Below are 17,380 nucleotides of genomic sequence, written 5' to 3'. Positions count from 1 at the left end.
TCTCCCAATCTGCTCATGAAAGAATGAATGACCTTTTCCTCCTTTAATCTAACCCCAAGTGACTTTTGGGTGATCCCTAAATCCAATGGCTGAAATAGATTGAGATCTAAGGCTGAGATTAAATGCTCATTTAAATCTCACTTTTTATTTTTTAATTCACCCCACTTTAATAAAGACCCACTTAGTCATTTATTTCCAAAGTCACTTTTCCTTTCTAATTTTTCATTGACTTTATAAAAGTCACTTTAAAATTAGACTTAGTAACTTTATCACTTAAAGTCACTTTTAAATTAGATTTAACTTTATAAAATTATAAAGTCACTTTAGGAGAAAAATTAAATTCTTTTGGACACTTTTCCCTAAGCCAAAGATCAAAGCCTAAGGGAACCACCTGTCCTCCGGTACCAAATTTCAACACTCCCTCTTACTGAGGAAGGTGTTCCTCACCACACCCATCTTGTCTCTGAAGTAGACATGCTTGCCCCGTGGTAAGGCTTTGGTAAGAATATCTGCAACCTGCTCATCATTGGAAATATACTCAAGCTTCACAGCTCCCTTCTGAACATAGTCTCTGATGAAATGATATCTGATCCCGATATGCTTTGACCTGTCATGAAATACTCGATTCTCCATGAGTTTAATGCAACTCTGATTATCACAGTAAATCACTGAAGGTCTCAACGGTTGACCAAATAAGCCAAACAACATTTTGTGAAGCCAGATAGCCTCACAACTAGCTAGACTGGCTGCCATATACTCTGCTTCCGCTGAACTCAGTGCTACTGACTGCTGCTTCCGGCTGAACCATGACACTACTGCTGAACCCAACCCAAAACAACACCCTGAAGTGCTCTTCCTATCAGAAGCACAACCTGCCCAATCAGAATCAGTGTATCCTGCCAATCTCACTCCATCTCCCTGCCTGTAGTCCAGACCATAATCCACTGTCCCCTGCAAGTACCGCAAAATGTGTTTTGCAGCCACCCAGTGAACCTTCCTAGGCTCACACATAAACTGACTCATCGTGTTGACTGCAAAACAGATATCTGGTCTAGTGTTGACCAAATACATCAAGGAACCAATCAGCTGCCTGTACAATGTGGGATCCACCAACTCGGAATCCGAAGCATGAAGCTTCTTCCAGTTGGTGATCATCGGTGTCGACATGGGTCTACAATCCTCCATGTGGAATCTGCTAAGGATGTCCACAATATACTTTCCCTGCCCCAGGAAGAAATGCCCCTCCTCCTGCCACACCTCCAAGCCCAAAAAGTAATGCATCAAGCCGATGTCCTTCATCTCAAACTCCGTCGCAAGATCTCTTTTGCAGTGCTCTATGAGTCTCTCTGCACCTGTAATGACCAAGTCATCCACATACAGCACCAGAATGAGAGGCTCCTCACCAATCACAATAAAGTAAAGGTTCGGATCTGCCTCACTCTTTGTGAAACCCATCCCCTGCAAATATGTATCTATCCTGGAGTACCAAGCTCTGGGAGCTTGCTTCAGGCCATAAAGGGCCTTCTTCAGTCCACACACATGGGACTCCTTCCCATGCACCTCAAAGCCCTGTGGCTGCTCAATGTACACCTCCTCCTGTATGAAGCCATTGAGAAATGCGGTCTTCACATCCATCTGGTGGATCTTCCAACCCATCTCTGCTGCTATCGATATAATGGAGCGGATCGAAGTATATCGAGCCACGGGAGCGAAGGTCTCCTCATAATCAACTCCCTCTAACTGGGAGAACCCTCTAGCCACAAACCTTGCTTTGAATTTCTCAATGCTGCCATCTGCAGCATGCTTTACCTTGTAAAGCCATCTGGAAGTAACCACGGATTTGCCCTCAGGCCTTGGCACCACCTCCCAAACATCATTCTTCATGATAGAAGAATACTCCTCCTGCATGGCCTCTCTCCAGACCTGCTGGCTAGCTGCCTCCTCATAGCTAGAAGGTTCAGAGTCAAGGATGCTGGTAACCATCGCCATATAGCTACAAAACCTCTCAGGTGGTCTACTCTCTCTGACCGGCCTCTTCGGCTCAGCAACAGATGTGGCATCTCTCAAGGTGTCCTGAAGCCACTTGGGCTTCCTCTTCCTTGAGCGCATTTCTCCCACCGGAGAATGAAACTCCTCCTCCTCATCATCATCAGGAGCCTGAACTCCTGACTGTCTGTCTGCTGTCCTCCTGCTTGCACCTGAACCTGTAGAAGCTGAGGTACCGTGTGAACTGTCCATCAGTGGACTCCCTAGTGAACTGCTCTGCATGCTGCCCGGAGCACCACCCCTCTGGCTCGGTGAGCCACTGCTCACTGACGGACCTGACATCCTCATAGATGTACCTCCTGATCCTCCTGATCCCTGCCCACTGGATCCTTGCGACTGACTCAACTGCTGCTGAGGGTCTGGCTGATCCAGATACTCTAACTCCCGTGACCTCCTAAAGGCCTTGTCCTCCTCGAACTTCACATCCCGTCTGACAACAACTCTCCTCTGTGCAGGAATGTAAATCCGAAAGGCCTTTGAGGTCTCACTATAGCCCACAAAGATACCCTTCTCTGCGGTGGGCGGGTCCTCTTCTCCTTGGGTATATAGGAGTATGTAATGCATCCAAAGATATGAAGATGACCAATATCAGGCTTCTTCCCAGAGAAAGCCTCCTCGGGAGTCATGTGCCCCAAGGCACGATGCGGACTCCTGTTCTGCAAGTAAACAACTGTGTTGCAGGCCTCTGCCCACAAGAACAATGGCAACCCCTGATCATGTAACATGGCTTTGGCAGCCCCTATGATGGATCTGTTCTTCCTCTCCGCAACCCTGTTCTGCTGGGGGTTGTAAGGAACAATGAACTCCCTCCTAATGCCTGCCTCCGCACAATAATCAACAAACTCTCCAAGGGTGTACTCTCCTCCATTGTCCGACCTCAGGGACTTGATCTTCCGACCTGTCTGTGTCTCCACAAGAGCTCTGAACTCCTGAAACCGCTTGAAGACCTCACTCTTGGTCTTCAAGAAATAAATCCAAGTCCTCCTGGAGTGATCATCAATGAATAAAACATAGTACTCATATCCACTCAAGGAAACATGAGACATCCGACCGCTCACATCAGAATGAATCAAATCAAGTATCCCAGTCGCTCTGCTGTCACTGCTGGGAAAAGGGGATTTGGCAAACTTGCCCATCGCACAACCTCTGGAAGTATCAAAGTGATCAGTACTGAAATCTGGCACACCTGTAGTGATCTCCCGCAATGTCCTCAAGGCTCCATGATACATATGTCCCATCCTGCGGTGCCAAATTTCACACAGCTCAGAACTGCTAGCTTTGCTGTTGGTACTACTGCTCAATGCCAAAAGGGGCTGGAATGCAAACTTGTACACCTTTGCATGGCGTACACCTATCACTCTAGCTGAATCAGCTGGAGTGCCCCTGGGATACATCAACGCCTGTCCTCCCCTGAACAGTACCTCATATCCTCTGTCCTCCAAAGCTGAGACGGATATGAGGTTCTTCCTCATCCCTGGCACATAAAGAACATCTGACACTTTCAAGGGAGGTTTGGACTCCCTCTGAAATGTCAGTGTCCCCACCCCGACTGCTCTAACAACTCTATCATCACCGAGTACTACCTCTATATCAGTGCCACTCTCTGAAAGCTCTGAGAAGTACTCACGGACTCCTGTCATGTGACGTGAAGCCCCACTGTCCACATACCAGATACCTGAAGATGCTCCGCTAATTGAGGGAAAAGCATGCTCCCTCTGAACCTGTGTGGCAGGTGATCCTGCACTAGAGGAATCACACGTAGTGAACGCAAACTCCCGGTCAAAACGACCTGCAAAGTCCTCAATCTCTGTTGAAGCTGCCACGTCCTGGTTCTTCCCCTTCTTCTTCTTCTTCTCCGGACACACAACTGCATAGTGTCGCATCTTTTGACAATTCCAACACTTCACCTTGGAATAGTCCTTCTGTGTGTTCCCTTGTTTACCTTTACCTTTGCCTTTGCCCCCACCACTGCTTGTGGAAGCCTGCTTCTTCCCTTTGCCTTTCTTGCCTCCTGCCACCAGTGCTACATCCTCATCCTGCTCAACTGGCTTGGCTGCCCCAAGCTGACCTTTCCTGATCTCTGTCTGAATGCAATCATCCCAAAACCTCTCCCATGTGGGAAGGGTCTCACGTGCACAAACCCCATCAGCAAAGTTCAACCATGAACGGGGGAGGCCATTCACTGCAATCCGCACCAACTCAGTGGGTGGAATGGCCTCTCCAATCGCTGCCAACTCATCTCTCACATTAGTAATCTTTGTGAGATATCCAGCTGCACTATCATTACCCATCTTAATGTTCTTCAGCTTCTCCTTCAGGACCATCTTCCGGTTTTGATTGGTACTCTTGTAGAGATTGGACAATGCTGTCCACATCTCATGGGCATTGCTCTTTCCTCTCACATGAGGAATGCAATGGTCTTTGATTCCGTCTAGAATCAACCTCTTACCCTTGTTGTTCTTTTTATTATAAGTAGCCAACTGAGTAGCATCAGTAGGCATAACAACAGGGTTCTGTGTGGTATGCACCATGATATCCCAGACTTCTGCCTCCTCAAAGATACTCTGCATTCTCTCCTTCCAAACGCTGTAATTTATATGTCCATCTAGCCTATCCTCCACCCTCAATCCCAATGACACCTTGCTGTCCTAAAACTGAAAAATAGCGCTGCTGTAGTAAAGATAAAACTGCTGTTTATGAAAAAATCAGCTTGCTGGAATTTTCTGAGTGAAAAATCAGCAGCTGTAATTTTTCCTTTTGCTGTGCCAAGCTGCCCTTCAGCACTCAAGCTCTAATACCATGTAGAAATTTTTGTTTTCCCACCCCGGTTTTCAGTTTCACCTTATTTCTCCCATGTAGTTAAATGCCCTTTCCCATAACCATACATTTAACAAGCTGAAAGAATAAATATTGCTGAAAACACAAATTCTGGAAATTTTACAGAATGCTGGAAATTGCAGAAATAAAAATCAGCAGTAATAAACAGCCATTAAAACACATTTAAACACTGAGATTTTTGGTCAACTTGACCCTGGAAAAACCCCCTACAACTCTCGGGGAAAACCAGTTTGAGAGCTCTTCTTTATTTCTGAAAATTGCCTTTTTACAGTGAGAAATATTCAACAAAAAATCAGCAAGCAAATTTACAACTTATCTCTTTTCCTGTGCCTCACAGCAATCTGGAAATTACAGCAAACAGGACAGCAATAAATGCTGTACGGCCTCCTCGATTTTCGTGCCCACTTTCAGCATTAAATGCAGTTGTACAGACAAAATTAAATGTGCTGTACGGACTGCAATAAATGCACTGTACGGCCCTCGTTTTGCATGCAGAAAAATCAGCAAACTGCTCGATTTTTGTGCAAACCACTCCTCGAAAATCGTGCCAAAATCTGCCTTTCACTGTGTGCTGAACCAGCTGTACAAATCTGCTCAACTGCTGCCTTGGAATGTGTGCCAAGCTGCTGTCTCCTTCTCCTCCCTGTTCAGAAATCTCTCTTGCTCTCTTGCTCTCCTTCTCCCAATCTGCTCATGAAAGAATGAATGACCTTTTCCTCCTTTTCCTCCTTTAATCTAACCCCAAGTGACTTTTGGGTGATCCAAGTGACTTTTGGGTGATCCCTAAATCCAATGGCTGAAATAGATTGAGATCTAAGGCTGAGATTAAATGCTCATTTAAATCTCACTTTTTATTTTTTAATTCACCCCACTTTAATAAAGACCCACTTAGTCATTTATTTCCAAAGTCACTTTTCCTTTCTAATTTTTCATTGACTTTATAAAAGTCACTTTAAAATTAGACTTAGTAACTTTATCACTTAAAGTCACTTTTAAATTAGATTTAACTTTATAAAATTATAAAGTCACTTTAGGAGAAAAATTAAATTCTTTTGGACACTTTTCCCTAGGCCAAAGATCAAAGCCTAAGGGAACCACCTGTCCTCCGGTACCAAATTTCAACACTATCGGATATCTATCCAATACTGCCTGTATGTCTGGATGTGGTGGCCTGGACTTCCCTCCAGCCTCTGAAATCCTTAGCTCTACAGCCCATGCTATGTGTACATGCCTCAAGTCAGCCTCCATCCTGTGGGTCGAAACTGTCTGAGGGGGGTACAAATGCATGCCCTGAAGAAACACTGGCTTGCCATCCGACCCAACAAATTCCATCACAAGCTGCTTCCAATCGGTGGTAACTCGACCAAGGGAATACAACCATTGGACACCTAATACCACATTGGTGCCTAGTACATCCACCACGAAAAAGTGGTTTGTTATCGAATAGTTCCCCATAGTCACTGTCAGAGCGGGAACATATAGAGTGCACTGCATAGTTCTGTCTCCTGGTATTAGGATTGAAAACGCCTCGAACTTTACAGTGGTGATGCCCCTCCTCTGGACCATCTGAGCATCAATAAAATTGTGGGTGGCCCCACTGTCTACTAAAATTGAGACACACTGCCCTTGCACCGTACCTCTGATCCTCATGGTAAAAAATTTGGGGATCCCGCATAAAGAAGCTAGGACTCCCCCGATTGGTACGAAAGATGCTCCTCCCTGAGGTGGTGGTGGTGGTGGTGCTCTCCTGCTGGATCCTCATTGTCTCCCCCACCAAGCTTTAACTCCTCATCGTCCTCCTGATCATTGTGGAGAAGACCTCGATGTAATGGGCCTTGCCTGCTGTGCATCGATGGCTTGGTGCCCAAGGCTCTCGACATGTAAAACACAATTTCCTCCTCCTGAGGTCCCTCCTGGTCTCGTCATCCAACTGTCCTCGTCCTTGGGCTGCCCTTTGCACTGAAGGTGCTCTAGTGTCACCTCCCTTCTGAATGTAGGGAGTGTGTGGAGGAAATGGTCTGCGTGACTTCACCAGTGCCCGTAGTGGCTTTGACAACCCCTCCACAAATGTATATACTCTCCTAGCATGTGACAAATTTGGCACCATGATTGAGACCCTAAGGAGCTCTGAAATATAATGCTTGGGTTGTCCTATTTGCCTGAGCTAAGTCAATTCCCTGAAGTGAGCCTTTGGATCCCTCCGATCAAAACGCTCTACCACTTTCCGTGTGAAGTCTTCATAGGAGGTCACAATGGCATACCCCAGAGTGGACAAGCCATGAAACCACCAATCATGTGCCTCTCCCTCCAAATGCAATGTATCCATCTTGATGGCTTCTACCTCCATCATCCTGTTGAGCTATAAGTATGTGTCCAACGTCTCTATCCAAGCACATGTGCACTTGGTAGTGCCATGACATCATAAGTGGGAAAATACATTTTCCCAATAGTGCGGTGCAACTTATAATTCTGCGTACCATAGCCCTTCCCCTTTTCATTTTGTTTGATCTTGCAAAAGTCTCTGAAAGTTAGAGCCTCTCTGAAGTCTGCCCCCATTGACTGCCACTCCCAGAAATGCTCCCCCATCGATGGATCCTCTCCTCCACCAGTTTCACCCTGCGCCAAAGTATAAAAGAGGGTAAAGTAGCTCGAGTTGGCTCACTCGAGAATGGCTGCTGCGCAGTAGGTGAAAGGCAATGTTGCAGGAAACGTGGTATAGAGGTTTGTTTCCGTACGGAAACGGGTATGAAACGCGGAAACGTGTTTGGTACGACCGTGAAACGCGTTCCGGCCGTACTGCCACGTTTCCCGAAACGGAAACGTGGCCAGTACGGCTGGAAACGCGTTTCAGGGCCGTACGACCCACGTTTCCTCATTAACTTGTGTTTTTTTAATTTTTTTTTTTTAATTTGTTTTTTAATTTACTTTTAGGGTATGTTAGTGACTTCTTGTTGCTTCTAGATGCGTGTCTAAAGTTATAAAAGTGAATTTTTGCCCTAGTGTTGATATGCAGTTCATTATGGAGTTTGAGGGATATGCAGTTCATGGTAATGTTAAATTCTTAAAGTAAAAGGATGAAAATGAAATTCTCCTTTATTTTTCATTTTCATCCTTTTACTTAAATTTTTAACATTACCATGAAATGACTCAGGATGTTTGAGAGTGGTTTCGCCCTCATTGGATTTCATATGGAGAAAGTAAAATTTTAGATCTCACTCAAAATCCAGCAGACTTATTTGTTTTTCAGGATTTCAGGATTGGAGGGATTGCAATGTTTCCATTGGATTTTATCATGTACTAGGGTATGGAACTTGTATTTAATCAAGAGAACCAAACCCTCTATGCAGGGGAAACTGCCAATAATCAAGATCATGTAGGGTACTAGGGTATGAAACATGTATTTAATCAAGAGCACTAAGGTCGTTCGACTATGTAGGAGGAGACTCCCAATACAACTGTGGTCCTTCTAAAGAATGGGATGTGGATGCAGAAAATCCTGATTTGGATCTCTCTCTTGCAGCCTTATAGTCTTTATTGTACTTGCAGCCTCATATATTAATATAAATAAACGCTGATTTTGAGATTTGGATATATAATAAAGGTTGCTTTTGGATATTCCGATATTTTTATTTTCATTATGTGATCATTCATGAGTAAATGTGATGTAAATTAAATCTTAATGTTTAAGTGTAATAAATTATAATGTATCATTTATGCTTTATGATTGCACACATACGCACACACATATATATATATTTATATTTAAATATTTTCAATATATATATATATATATTCGCGTTTCCCCGTTTCCAAAAGTTGGGGAGCTCACGTTTCGTATCGCTTCCCGTTTCGGAAACTCGTACCCGTTTCCCCGTTTCATGCAACTTAGGTGAAAGGTGATTGAACTGTTGAGAGGCCCTTGAAGTCTCTCCAACTATAAACTCCCGGTGAGTGCTCCACTCCCGGTTATGCATCTTGTTCTCGTCCAACATCTCCTTCTGCCCTTTTGCCAAATTGCTCAAAGCCTTCAAGAGACTGTTGAAGGCCATCTCTTCCCTACTCTTGGGCTCACCCATATCTTCTTCTACCACAGTCTTCCCACGATCCTCTGTGTTTGGAGTAATTTCCAGCTCCATTTCCCTGCTCCGGTACCTTTGCCTCCTGTAAGTAATATTTTACTGGTCCTCCTCACTCATAGGAAAGTTCTCCCACGACTGAGCCAAAATCTAAGCTCTGATACCACTGTAATGTTCCAAACTTAAATAAACAGTGATATGCAAGCAAGATCGATTTATAACACAAAAAATCTAAAACAATAAGCAAATGCTCAATAAACTCCAGAAGTGAGAACTAGCTGAGCCATTTAATTAATGAAATGGGTGTTGGACATTGGATAAACCAACGCTCCTCGTGTGTTTTGTGACATGGACTAACTGCCTCTCGTGGATCCTTATCTCTGGCGATGCGATCGTTGACTAACACTTGTGGGTTTTGGTCTAACGACAATCGTGATTCCCAACAAGTGGTATCAGAGCATAGGTCACGAGTTTGATACACACCTGGCTCGCGTTGGGGGGGAGATTGTTGGACATTAGATAAACCAACGCTCCTCGTGTGTTTTCTGACATGGACTAACCGCCTCTCGTGGATCCTTATCTCTAGTGATGCGATCGTCGACTAACACTTGTGGGTTTTGGTCTAACGACGATCGTGATTCCCAACAATGGGCAAGTACAATAGTATGGAGAAATGCACTTGGGCTTGCCTCAAGGGCAAGCTTGACAAAACCCAGGTGATAAACAATAATCTCAAAGATGGAAAATCACTGCTCCTCTAATGCTCTGTGCTGTCCCCGAGAAACTACACTGTTGGTTGGAAAGGAACTGCAAGTAACCCTGTCTTCGTTGCTAAGAAAACATTGAAACTTTAGCCCCAAGCTCCTTGGCTAAAACCCATAAAAACCCAGAAAGGGTTTGGCCTGAATCCAACCTCCCAAATTCAGCCTCCAATATGCCCTATGCCCTCTAAACTGCTCAAGAATACGACATGCAAGGAACACTAGCAAAAACCTCCTCTAAGCTCCGAAAATGAAGTAATCTCCTCTCCAAATGTAGTCACTTTCAAAATAAGATGATGTATGAATTGGCTTCGAAATTGGGATTTAGGAATGAGCATTCCTCTCCTTATCATCCTCGAGCTAATGGGCAAGTTGAAGTTGTTAATAAATCCCTCAAAACGATCTTGCAAAGGACTATTAATCAACCTCAAAGACTGATACTCTACCCTCCACGTGAGCACCAAGTGCTACCTCTGCGCTGGCCTAGGAAGTGCGAAAGTCACCCTACAAAGAAGCACGCTCATCTAGCTCCCAAACTCTCAAAAATGACAACAAACCTCCTATGCCTCCTCTTCGGAAAATTTCTGAACCAAACTCCACTACAAGACACCACAAGCAAACTCGGCCTCCTCTTCACTGCATCCTCCAATAGTACACACCACCTAGAGATGAATGCAACTGCTGGAAATCACAATGAGATCCTCCTCCTGAAGAACGAAGAAAAACCTTCCTAGGGTGGCAGTTGAAGTCCCCCGAAGAAAGGGTGAGCTCTTCTCTTGAAGAACTTGTGCTGAACAACAAGTGACTCGGCTAAGCAGCTCGAGCAACCAAAGATAAATCAATATGCCAAAAAGATGAATCAAATGAGGAGAGCTGCCTTTCCTTATATAGATTTCATGGAGCACTTTTCCCTCCAATGTTACCTCCATCATGGGCCCTCACTTAACCACCTCCATGCAAATCGAACTAGGGAGTGTGCATTTCCCTAGTGTGGGTGGCCCCCATATGTAACTTAACCACAACAAAAATAACTTTTCCTAAGTCTAATCTCTGAATAAAATCGAATGGGCCCCACTATCTCCAAAATTGCCCCCAAAATACAATAATTAATCTTGTTCCAAATTAATTTAGGAAGGGATGTGAAATAAGACCACATCCCCAACCTTATATTCTCTTTTAGGCTTCCACTTCCTGCTTGCTTTGTGATTTGGTCGTTTAAGAATATGAACTTCTTGTGAAGGGAGTATGGGGGAACATGCTCAAGAATAGAACTAGGTTGACAACCAAAATTAAACTCCAGGGGGATTGTAGGTGCAAGGTTCCATCTCTATGCAATGAATAGTCTGAATGAAAGTGTCAAGAGGCCTCTATAGGTGCATCTTCCTCATAAATAGTTCATGTGATAAAGATAGAACAATATTTTTTTCGAATATAGAACACTTACGACACCTTTTTTGCCAAGCATATAACCTGACTTGTAAGAGAACTCCTCCAATTCCAAGAATAAGCCAAGTAAAGAGATAGGAGATTGCATAATTAAGTGAGAGGGAAAGCCAAAAGGTTCTCTAGGTTGCACTTCCTAAGGATAAATGTTGGTGTTTTCTCGTTAGTTAATTTAATTCTAAACAAGGAGTGGAAAGCAAACAAAAATAGAAGGTGAACTAGAGTAGAAGCCACTCAACCAAGTCACATCTCATCCATAATGGGGGACACACTTCCATAGGCCCAAAATCAATGATCAAACCCTCAACAAGTGATGATGAAGGCTTGTCATGTGGTGCACATTAGAGCTTCAAGAATAACAAATCTCCAAAGCAAGTAGTCTCCAAAAATAGCAAAAACCCTAAACTGAATGCCAAGTCCAGTGAATTGAAGTTCATTAAAGTGAAACTGAAATGAATGCATGTTCTAGGATAGTGAGTTAGGCTCAAAGTAGGGGGCACCCTCTAGCCACAAATAGAAAGTGTGAGGCTCACACCATTGCTAAGGAAGTCTCCTCATGTAATGCACCCTTTGTCTAGGCCAACAACAGATCTGCATGAACTGTTGATGAAGTCAAGCAGAAGGTTCCATACAGGTGCACCTTAGTCCCCATGGATAGAAAGTCCAGCTCAAGTGGGCTCTGCCACAAAACCTTCTAGAATACTCCAAGATAAACTGGACCACCTAAAATTAAACTTTATATCTAGACTCTAGAGTAACTCTTTTTCATGGTTTGGAAACATTTTATGTCTAAGACTGGATTTCAAGTTTGAGTTATACTTCTGAAAATAGTGTATATATATATATATATATAATGGGCCATGGCTGTTGAGTGACTTCTAAATCATATTTTGTATTATATGCCACTGCATTTCGATTTTCTAGGATGATCCTTTTGTTTCTAATTTATAGACAGAATCTATAACGGAGGATGTGGGTCCACGCCCTTTCAAATTTCCACCTAAGTTGCCAAATATGCCAGTTCTAGTTCCTAGCTTTAGCATAGATACAATTCTAAACTTGGGAGTATTTTTGAAAACTCTCATATGGTTATGCTATTCATTTTCAAGTTTTGCCTTTTCCTTTGTTGTTTACATTCCCTCTTATGGTACCTGCTTCTTCAAAGATTCGTTGTCTTCAGTGCCCTTGTATTTTCTGGCTACCTTGTTATGCTATCTGATGTATATTCTTAGTTTAGATTGTTTAGTTAGGAGATGCATTAAGCACTCCTTGTGTTGCCGTCATTTCATGCTGTTCTTCAGAGTCTTGTTAACCTATTTTGGTTATTTGTGGACATTAATATAATTTGATTTCATTGCCTTTCATGTGCAAATATCTACATTTTACATTTTCCCAATATTCACACTTTCCCTTTTCTAGTATTGATATGTTTGATTTGTTTTTGTTACTTCGACTTTTAATATAAAGTGATTGGATGTACTTGTCTGTGCTTTCTGCTAAATAATTAATGCTAATATTGCATATGAATTTTGAACTTGAACAAGGTCAAATTATTGAAGTCTTTTCCATCATGTTTTTTTACGTGTGCTTAGATGCTAAATGAAGTTGTTTCTCAATTTATCACGTTGGAAATAATTGTGCATACGTTATGTTGAAGATGTAAAGGTGACAAGATTTCGTAATGTCGCTATGGCAACAACTATTCAACACTCATCGCTCTCAATATTGGTTCAATTGCATGAGTTACTTTCGGCTGACGGTAATCTCTCCCTCCACATTCCTCTCTCTCTTGCACTTTTGCACCCATGCACACACAAACTTGTCTAAATTCCTTTTTTTTAACTAGCATTTATTACTAGATTCTTTATTTGAACCAATAAACCCTCGTAAAATTATTATGTTAGATTGTTTCTATAGACCGTATTTTTAGAGAGAGGTGATATAAGTGTTGCATGAATGCAAGTCCACAAAAGTTCTAAGTGCATGTGATGCCTATGCCCACACATGTTTTCACACTGATAAACTTGCCTTAGGGACACAATATATGGCTAGTGAAATGTGTTATAAAGATCCTCCAATGATGAATGCCACATGGTCAGCATACATTAGCAATGACCATAGCGATGCCTTGCATGTGATTATGATGCCATACTATATAAGTGCTTTCAGAGCTTAGTGTTGACAAGCCATAAATAGGATTTGGTCAAATAGCACAACCCCTTTCTTCCTACTCGAAATGTCGTATTACCTCAACATGTTTCCAACATGGATAATGCAATCATATATATGTGTGTATGTGTTTATAATATGTATAAACATGAAACAACATTTATCATGTCATAGTGGAATCCATAAAGGTATAAAGGGCTACACCAGATTTCCCATAGCCAATTGTTATGTCAGCAACATGCCCCACTATGGATTATCATGTTTGAGAATATTTGTCTAGCTCTACCAATCACTTTAGTTATTTTTCACTATGGTATTTGTGATGATGAGTTCAACATGCGTGTAGAAATAATAGTGGCCACTTGTAATGTTAAGCCAACTACATATCATTAGAAGGTTTGTTATAAATCACACTCTTAATTGATATGATCTTGTATCAAAATCAGTGTTTATAAACTAACAACATGAAATAAGCACATTGCCACATAAATATGAAAAACACATTGATATATGAGATGCCAAATAATGCATCAAAGTTGATATTTATTATTGAATCTGGATTGTTGAGAAATCAAGGGCTTAAAATTGAATACACAATACAAAATTTTATTGAATATATAAAATTTATCACATCATCATGAGTCGTCTACAATGATCAATCTAGCTGCTAGCTACCTATTCTCCTTGATTTATGGGCTTGTCTACTGCTAGAAGTGTTGAAGTTTCTAAGTCTACTAGTTAGAAACCCTCCATGCACTTTACTGATTTATTCCTACCTACTTGTTCCATTATTTAACAAGTTATTTACAATGTAAATATTGAAAATAAACACTAGTGCATGCTCAACATACTACATATCATCAACTGAAGGAAACAGATACAAATACACAAAATGACACCGTTATTTTTGGACCAATGTCCCCGGAATAACCCAATGCAGGAAACCGGTGCAGCTATCTGAGGGTTTTCTTATTAAGCAATTTCAGAGTACAATCTGGGTGCCAAATCTGGCTTACCCAACAGAGAATGCCCTTGGCAGTAGTACCTCTCAGTCTGATACAGATGTCCCGGTTGAAACCCCAGGTAAACCCTCCGGTAGCTCCTCAACTCCAATCTGCCCCAGAAACCCCAACGTCTGCCTTTCTGGACCGCGTCAGCCTCTCTCTGCCTAGTGCTGGCCCTGCGTCAGCCTCAGGAGGCCCTGCATCAACCTTTTGGCCCTCTGCGTCAGCAACGCTGGCCTCTCCGAAGCACTGCGCAGCTCTTGTCTGCCTCTGCGTGAGCCCTGGCTGCTACTGCGTCACTCTCCCTGGCTCCTGCGCTGTTTTCCCGACACTATCTTTGCCTCTCTGTCTCTTTGTACTCACAACTCCTCAGCTGCAACTCCGATCACTAATTCTATCTCTCTTAGCAAACCCTGTTCTAGAGAATAGAATGATTGATCATCTGGTCTATTCTCCAAGTGACCCTCAAGCCTCCTCTTATACTTTTTTCGTTGGCATATCAACGGCCGAGATTAAGTCCCTAATCAACGGCTAAGATCAGATCTGGCTTGATCCATGTCTTTTGGACCATTCTAACACAATTTTATATTAATCCACATTAATATTTTAATTTCCCTAAGTTTAGACTTAGGGACTCCATTAAAAATATTAATTATTTTAATATCTCCTGAACTGTTTAGAATCTGCCCAAACCCTTTCTGGGTATTGAAGATCTTATGTGCCCCAACCTTTCCACCAAATTTCGTGGCTAGAGCACATCCGATGCTACCACAAATCAACAAGAAGGTCATGCAACAATAGTTTGATGACCACTGGTGGGTGTACGCATTAGTGTGTATAGAAGGTGGTGTTGAGGTTGGTACATCAACTTTCTCACTTTTAGTCTCCTCCACCCCCCTTAATGACCGTGGATCCCTCTCTTGTTAGCTTTCAAACTCTACTGTAGGAGGAGAAATCCTAATCTCTACAGGAGAGCCAAGAAGAACAACAGGCAAACTACCACTGTCACCTCAGCAGCATTGCTCCACACTTGAGACTAGAGAAAGAAGACACTACTCTAGCCTGGGGAGATTCCCTAGTGGTGAATCTATGATATATTGTTGTAGATTAAGTAGGGGAGTATTAGCTTAAATTGACAAATTGCTTAACTCAAACAAATATCTCTCTTCTCAAAGGTATGGATATCGCAAAGAGCGAATGCAGTGATGCTGAAATGTTTGTGCCATGGTGATATTGAAGCTAAAGACCACAGCCAATCAAATCACAAGCTATCGATGACTTTCTTTTAGAGTGCAGGCCTGTAATATATTCAGGGTGTTCAATGATCAGCATACACATGCATTTATTACTTGAAAATGATCATGTAGTACGAAAGCCATTCATGTGAATGTACTAAAGTAATCACTCATCTGCCAGAGTTATTAACATGCTGTCTGAGACCTGTTAAATTGGTGACTGCTTTGTAGTATGAGATTATTAGATTCAGATTTATGAAATCAGCCATCGTTTTGATATCAAAGCCTGTTTTCTGTATCATTAATATGAAAGTATTACTTTATACTACCATCAAGCTCAAGTGCTATTGTGTTTGCTGAGTGGGATAAACCAAGCATTAAGTACACTAAAACTGATTGAAACCAATAGTTACAGTGCTGATATGACCACCATGCAATATGGATTCCAAATGCTTGTTACTCAATGAAAGACAATGCGCAGAACACTGATATTCCATCTTTCAGAGAACCTTTAAACTTCAGATTGGCAAGTGTATTTTTAAAGCCTGATTTATTATTTCCAATTCCAAGGTAATTTCCCGGCGTTGATTTTAATTTAAAAAATTACTTGAAATGTCAAATTGTTGCATAACCTTTATCATTGAATGAATGTGTGAGTATGTTTCATCAAAAAGATATCAACAAACATTCATAACATATTATTTCCAGAATTCTATCTTGAGAACAAAAAATGTGTGAATGTACCCACACAAGTGAATACTGTCATTCAAAAGAGCTTAAGAGTACTTGTGACCAGACTAGTTAGTTTCCTTTCAGATTTCAATCATCAGATGTGCGAAACTGATATGCTTTTATGGTACAATGTAAAACCCGCTGAATTTGACACACTTAGAATATTATAAGTGAAGTTAGGATAAAATCAATCATTTGAATTCTGGGACATTGTTCATGATATAGTGTAATGTTCCCGATAAATTAATTTCCCAAGAGACGAAGTAGCCTATCGATCCCCATTGGCTATAGTCCTTGGCAAAGGAGAAAACTCCAAAATACCCAATGTTTGGGCAGCGGAAGGCAATTTTTGGGGCAGCTGGGCACAGAAACCCAAAGTTGGGGTTTGTAACTTTGGTGTGAACCTCACTCAATCAACTAAGGAGAAAAAATCCCTTCATGGTAATCTATAAATACAAGGGGATTAGATTAATTTGAGTATCATTGATTGGATCATTTATCTCTGTTTTTCTTTGAGCCTGAGGCTCTGATGGTTTCAAGGCTCCCCTTTCTCCTATCAATTTCGGTGGTGAAAGATTTCACCATAGTTGATAAATTTCTTTTCATCTTTTTGTGTTTGTTTTATTGTTTGGCCACAGGAAACTACTCATCTAAGGAAGCAGCGAAACTCTATTGAAACCTTGAGGCATATCAACCTAAACTTCTAAGGCAGGACAGATTACCTCTGTGGCTAAGCTCTGTCCAAATCGAAGTATTCTGTGACAAGGCATTAAAGTCCAACAAAGAGGATAATCGAAGTTGCTGTGGCATACTACAAATTTTCTGGGACAGTCGAGGTCTTTGAGAATTGGAAATCGAAGTTTGTAGTTCCAATGGCTTTGTTGATGAGTACCCTTTTGTTTTGAAGTTGACTCTGGTCTGCTTTCCATGTTGACATGGATTGCAAATAGTAGCACTTGGCTTTGAAATCTTTGGCATGTCTCTTGCTGCTTCTGTTTTGCTGAGTTTTACTAGATGGTATCATGGTCAAAATTGATATAACCCATCCTTTTATGCCATAACCAACTTTCATCCAA

At 42.0% G+C, this 17,380-nt stretch overlaps 1 protein-coding gene across 13 annotated transcripts in view; it reads left to right on the top strand.

Moving 5' to 3' along the window:
- Positions 1-17,380, top strand: part of LOC149252525 (uncharacterized) — a 269,367-nt gene that overhangs the window by 138,981 nt on the left and 113,006 nt on the right. For 8 of the 13 annotated variants that reach the window (XM_089459723.1, XM_089459732.1, XM_089459731.1 and 5 more), the window contains one exon: positions 12,822-12,923. The exons of 1 other annotated variant lie outside the window; for it this stretch is intronic. In XM_089459723.1, the coding sequence (XP_089315849.1) occupies positions 12,822-12,923 (102 nt within the window). The remainder of the gene's footprint in view (positions 1-12,821; positions 12,924-17,380) is intronic. 4 more of the 13 variants (XM_089459727.1, XM_089459722.1, XM_089459729.1 and 1 more) reach the window with 1 other exon arrangement.

This window comes from Pinus tabuliformis, chromosome 7 (genome assembly GCF_031772625.1).
Source record: "Pinus tabuliformis cultivar Carrire ecotype Pingquan chromosome 7, CPIR1, whole genome shotgun sequence".
NCBI classification, from domain to species: domain Eukaryota; kingdom Viridiplantae; phylum Streptophyta; class Pinopsida; order Pinales; family Pinaceae; genus Pinus; species Pinus tabuliformis.
Note: the sequence above shows the minus strand (reverse complement) of the source record. Positions and strands in the feature narration are given on the sequence as shown.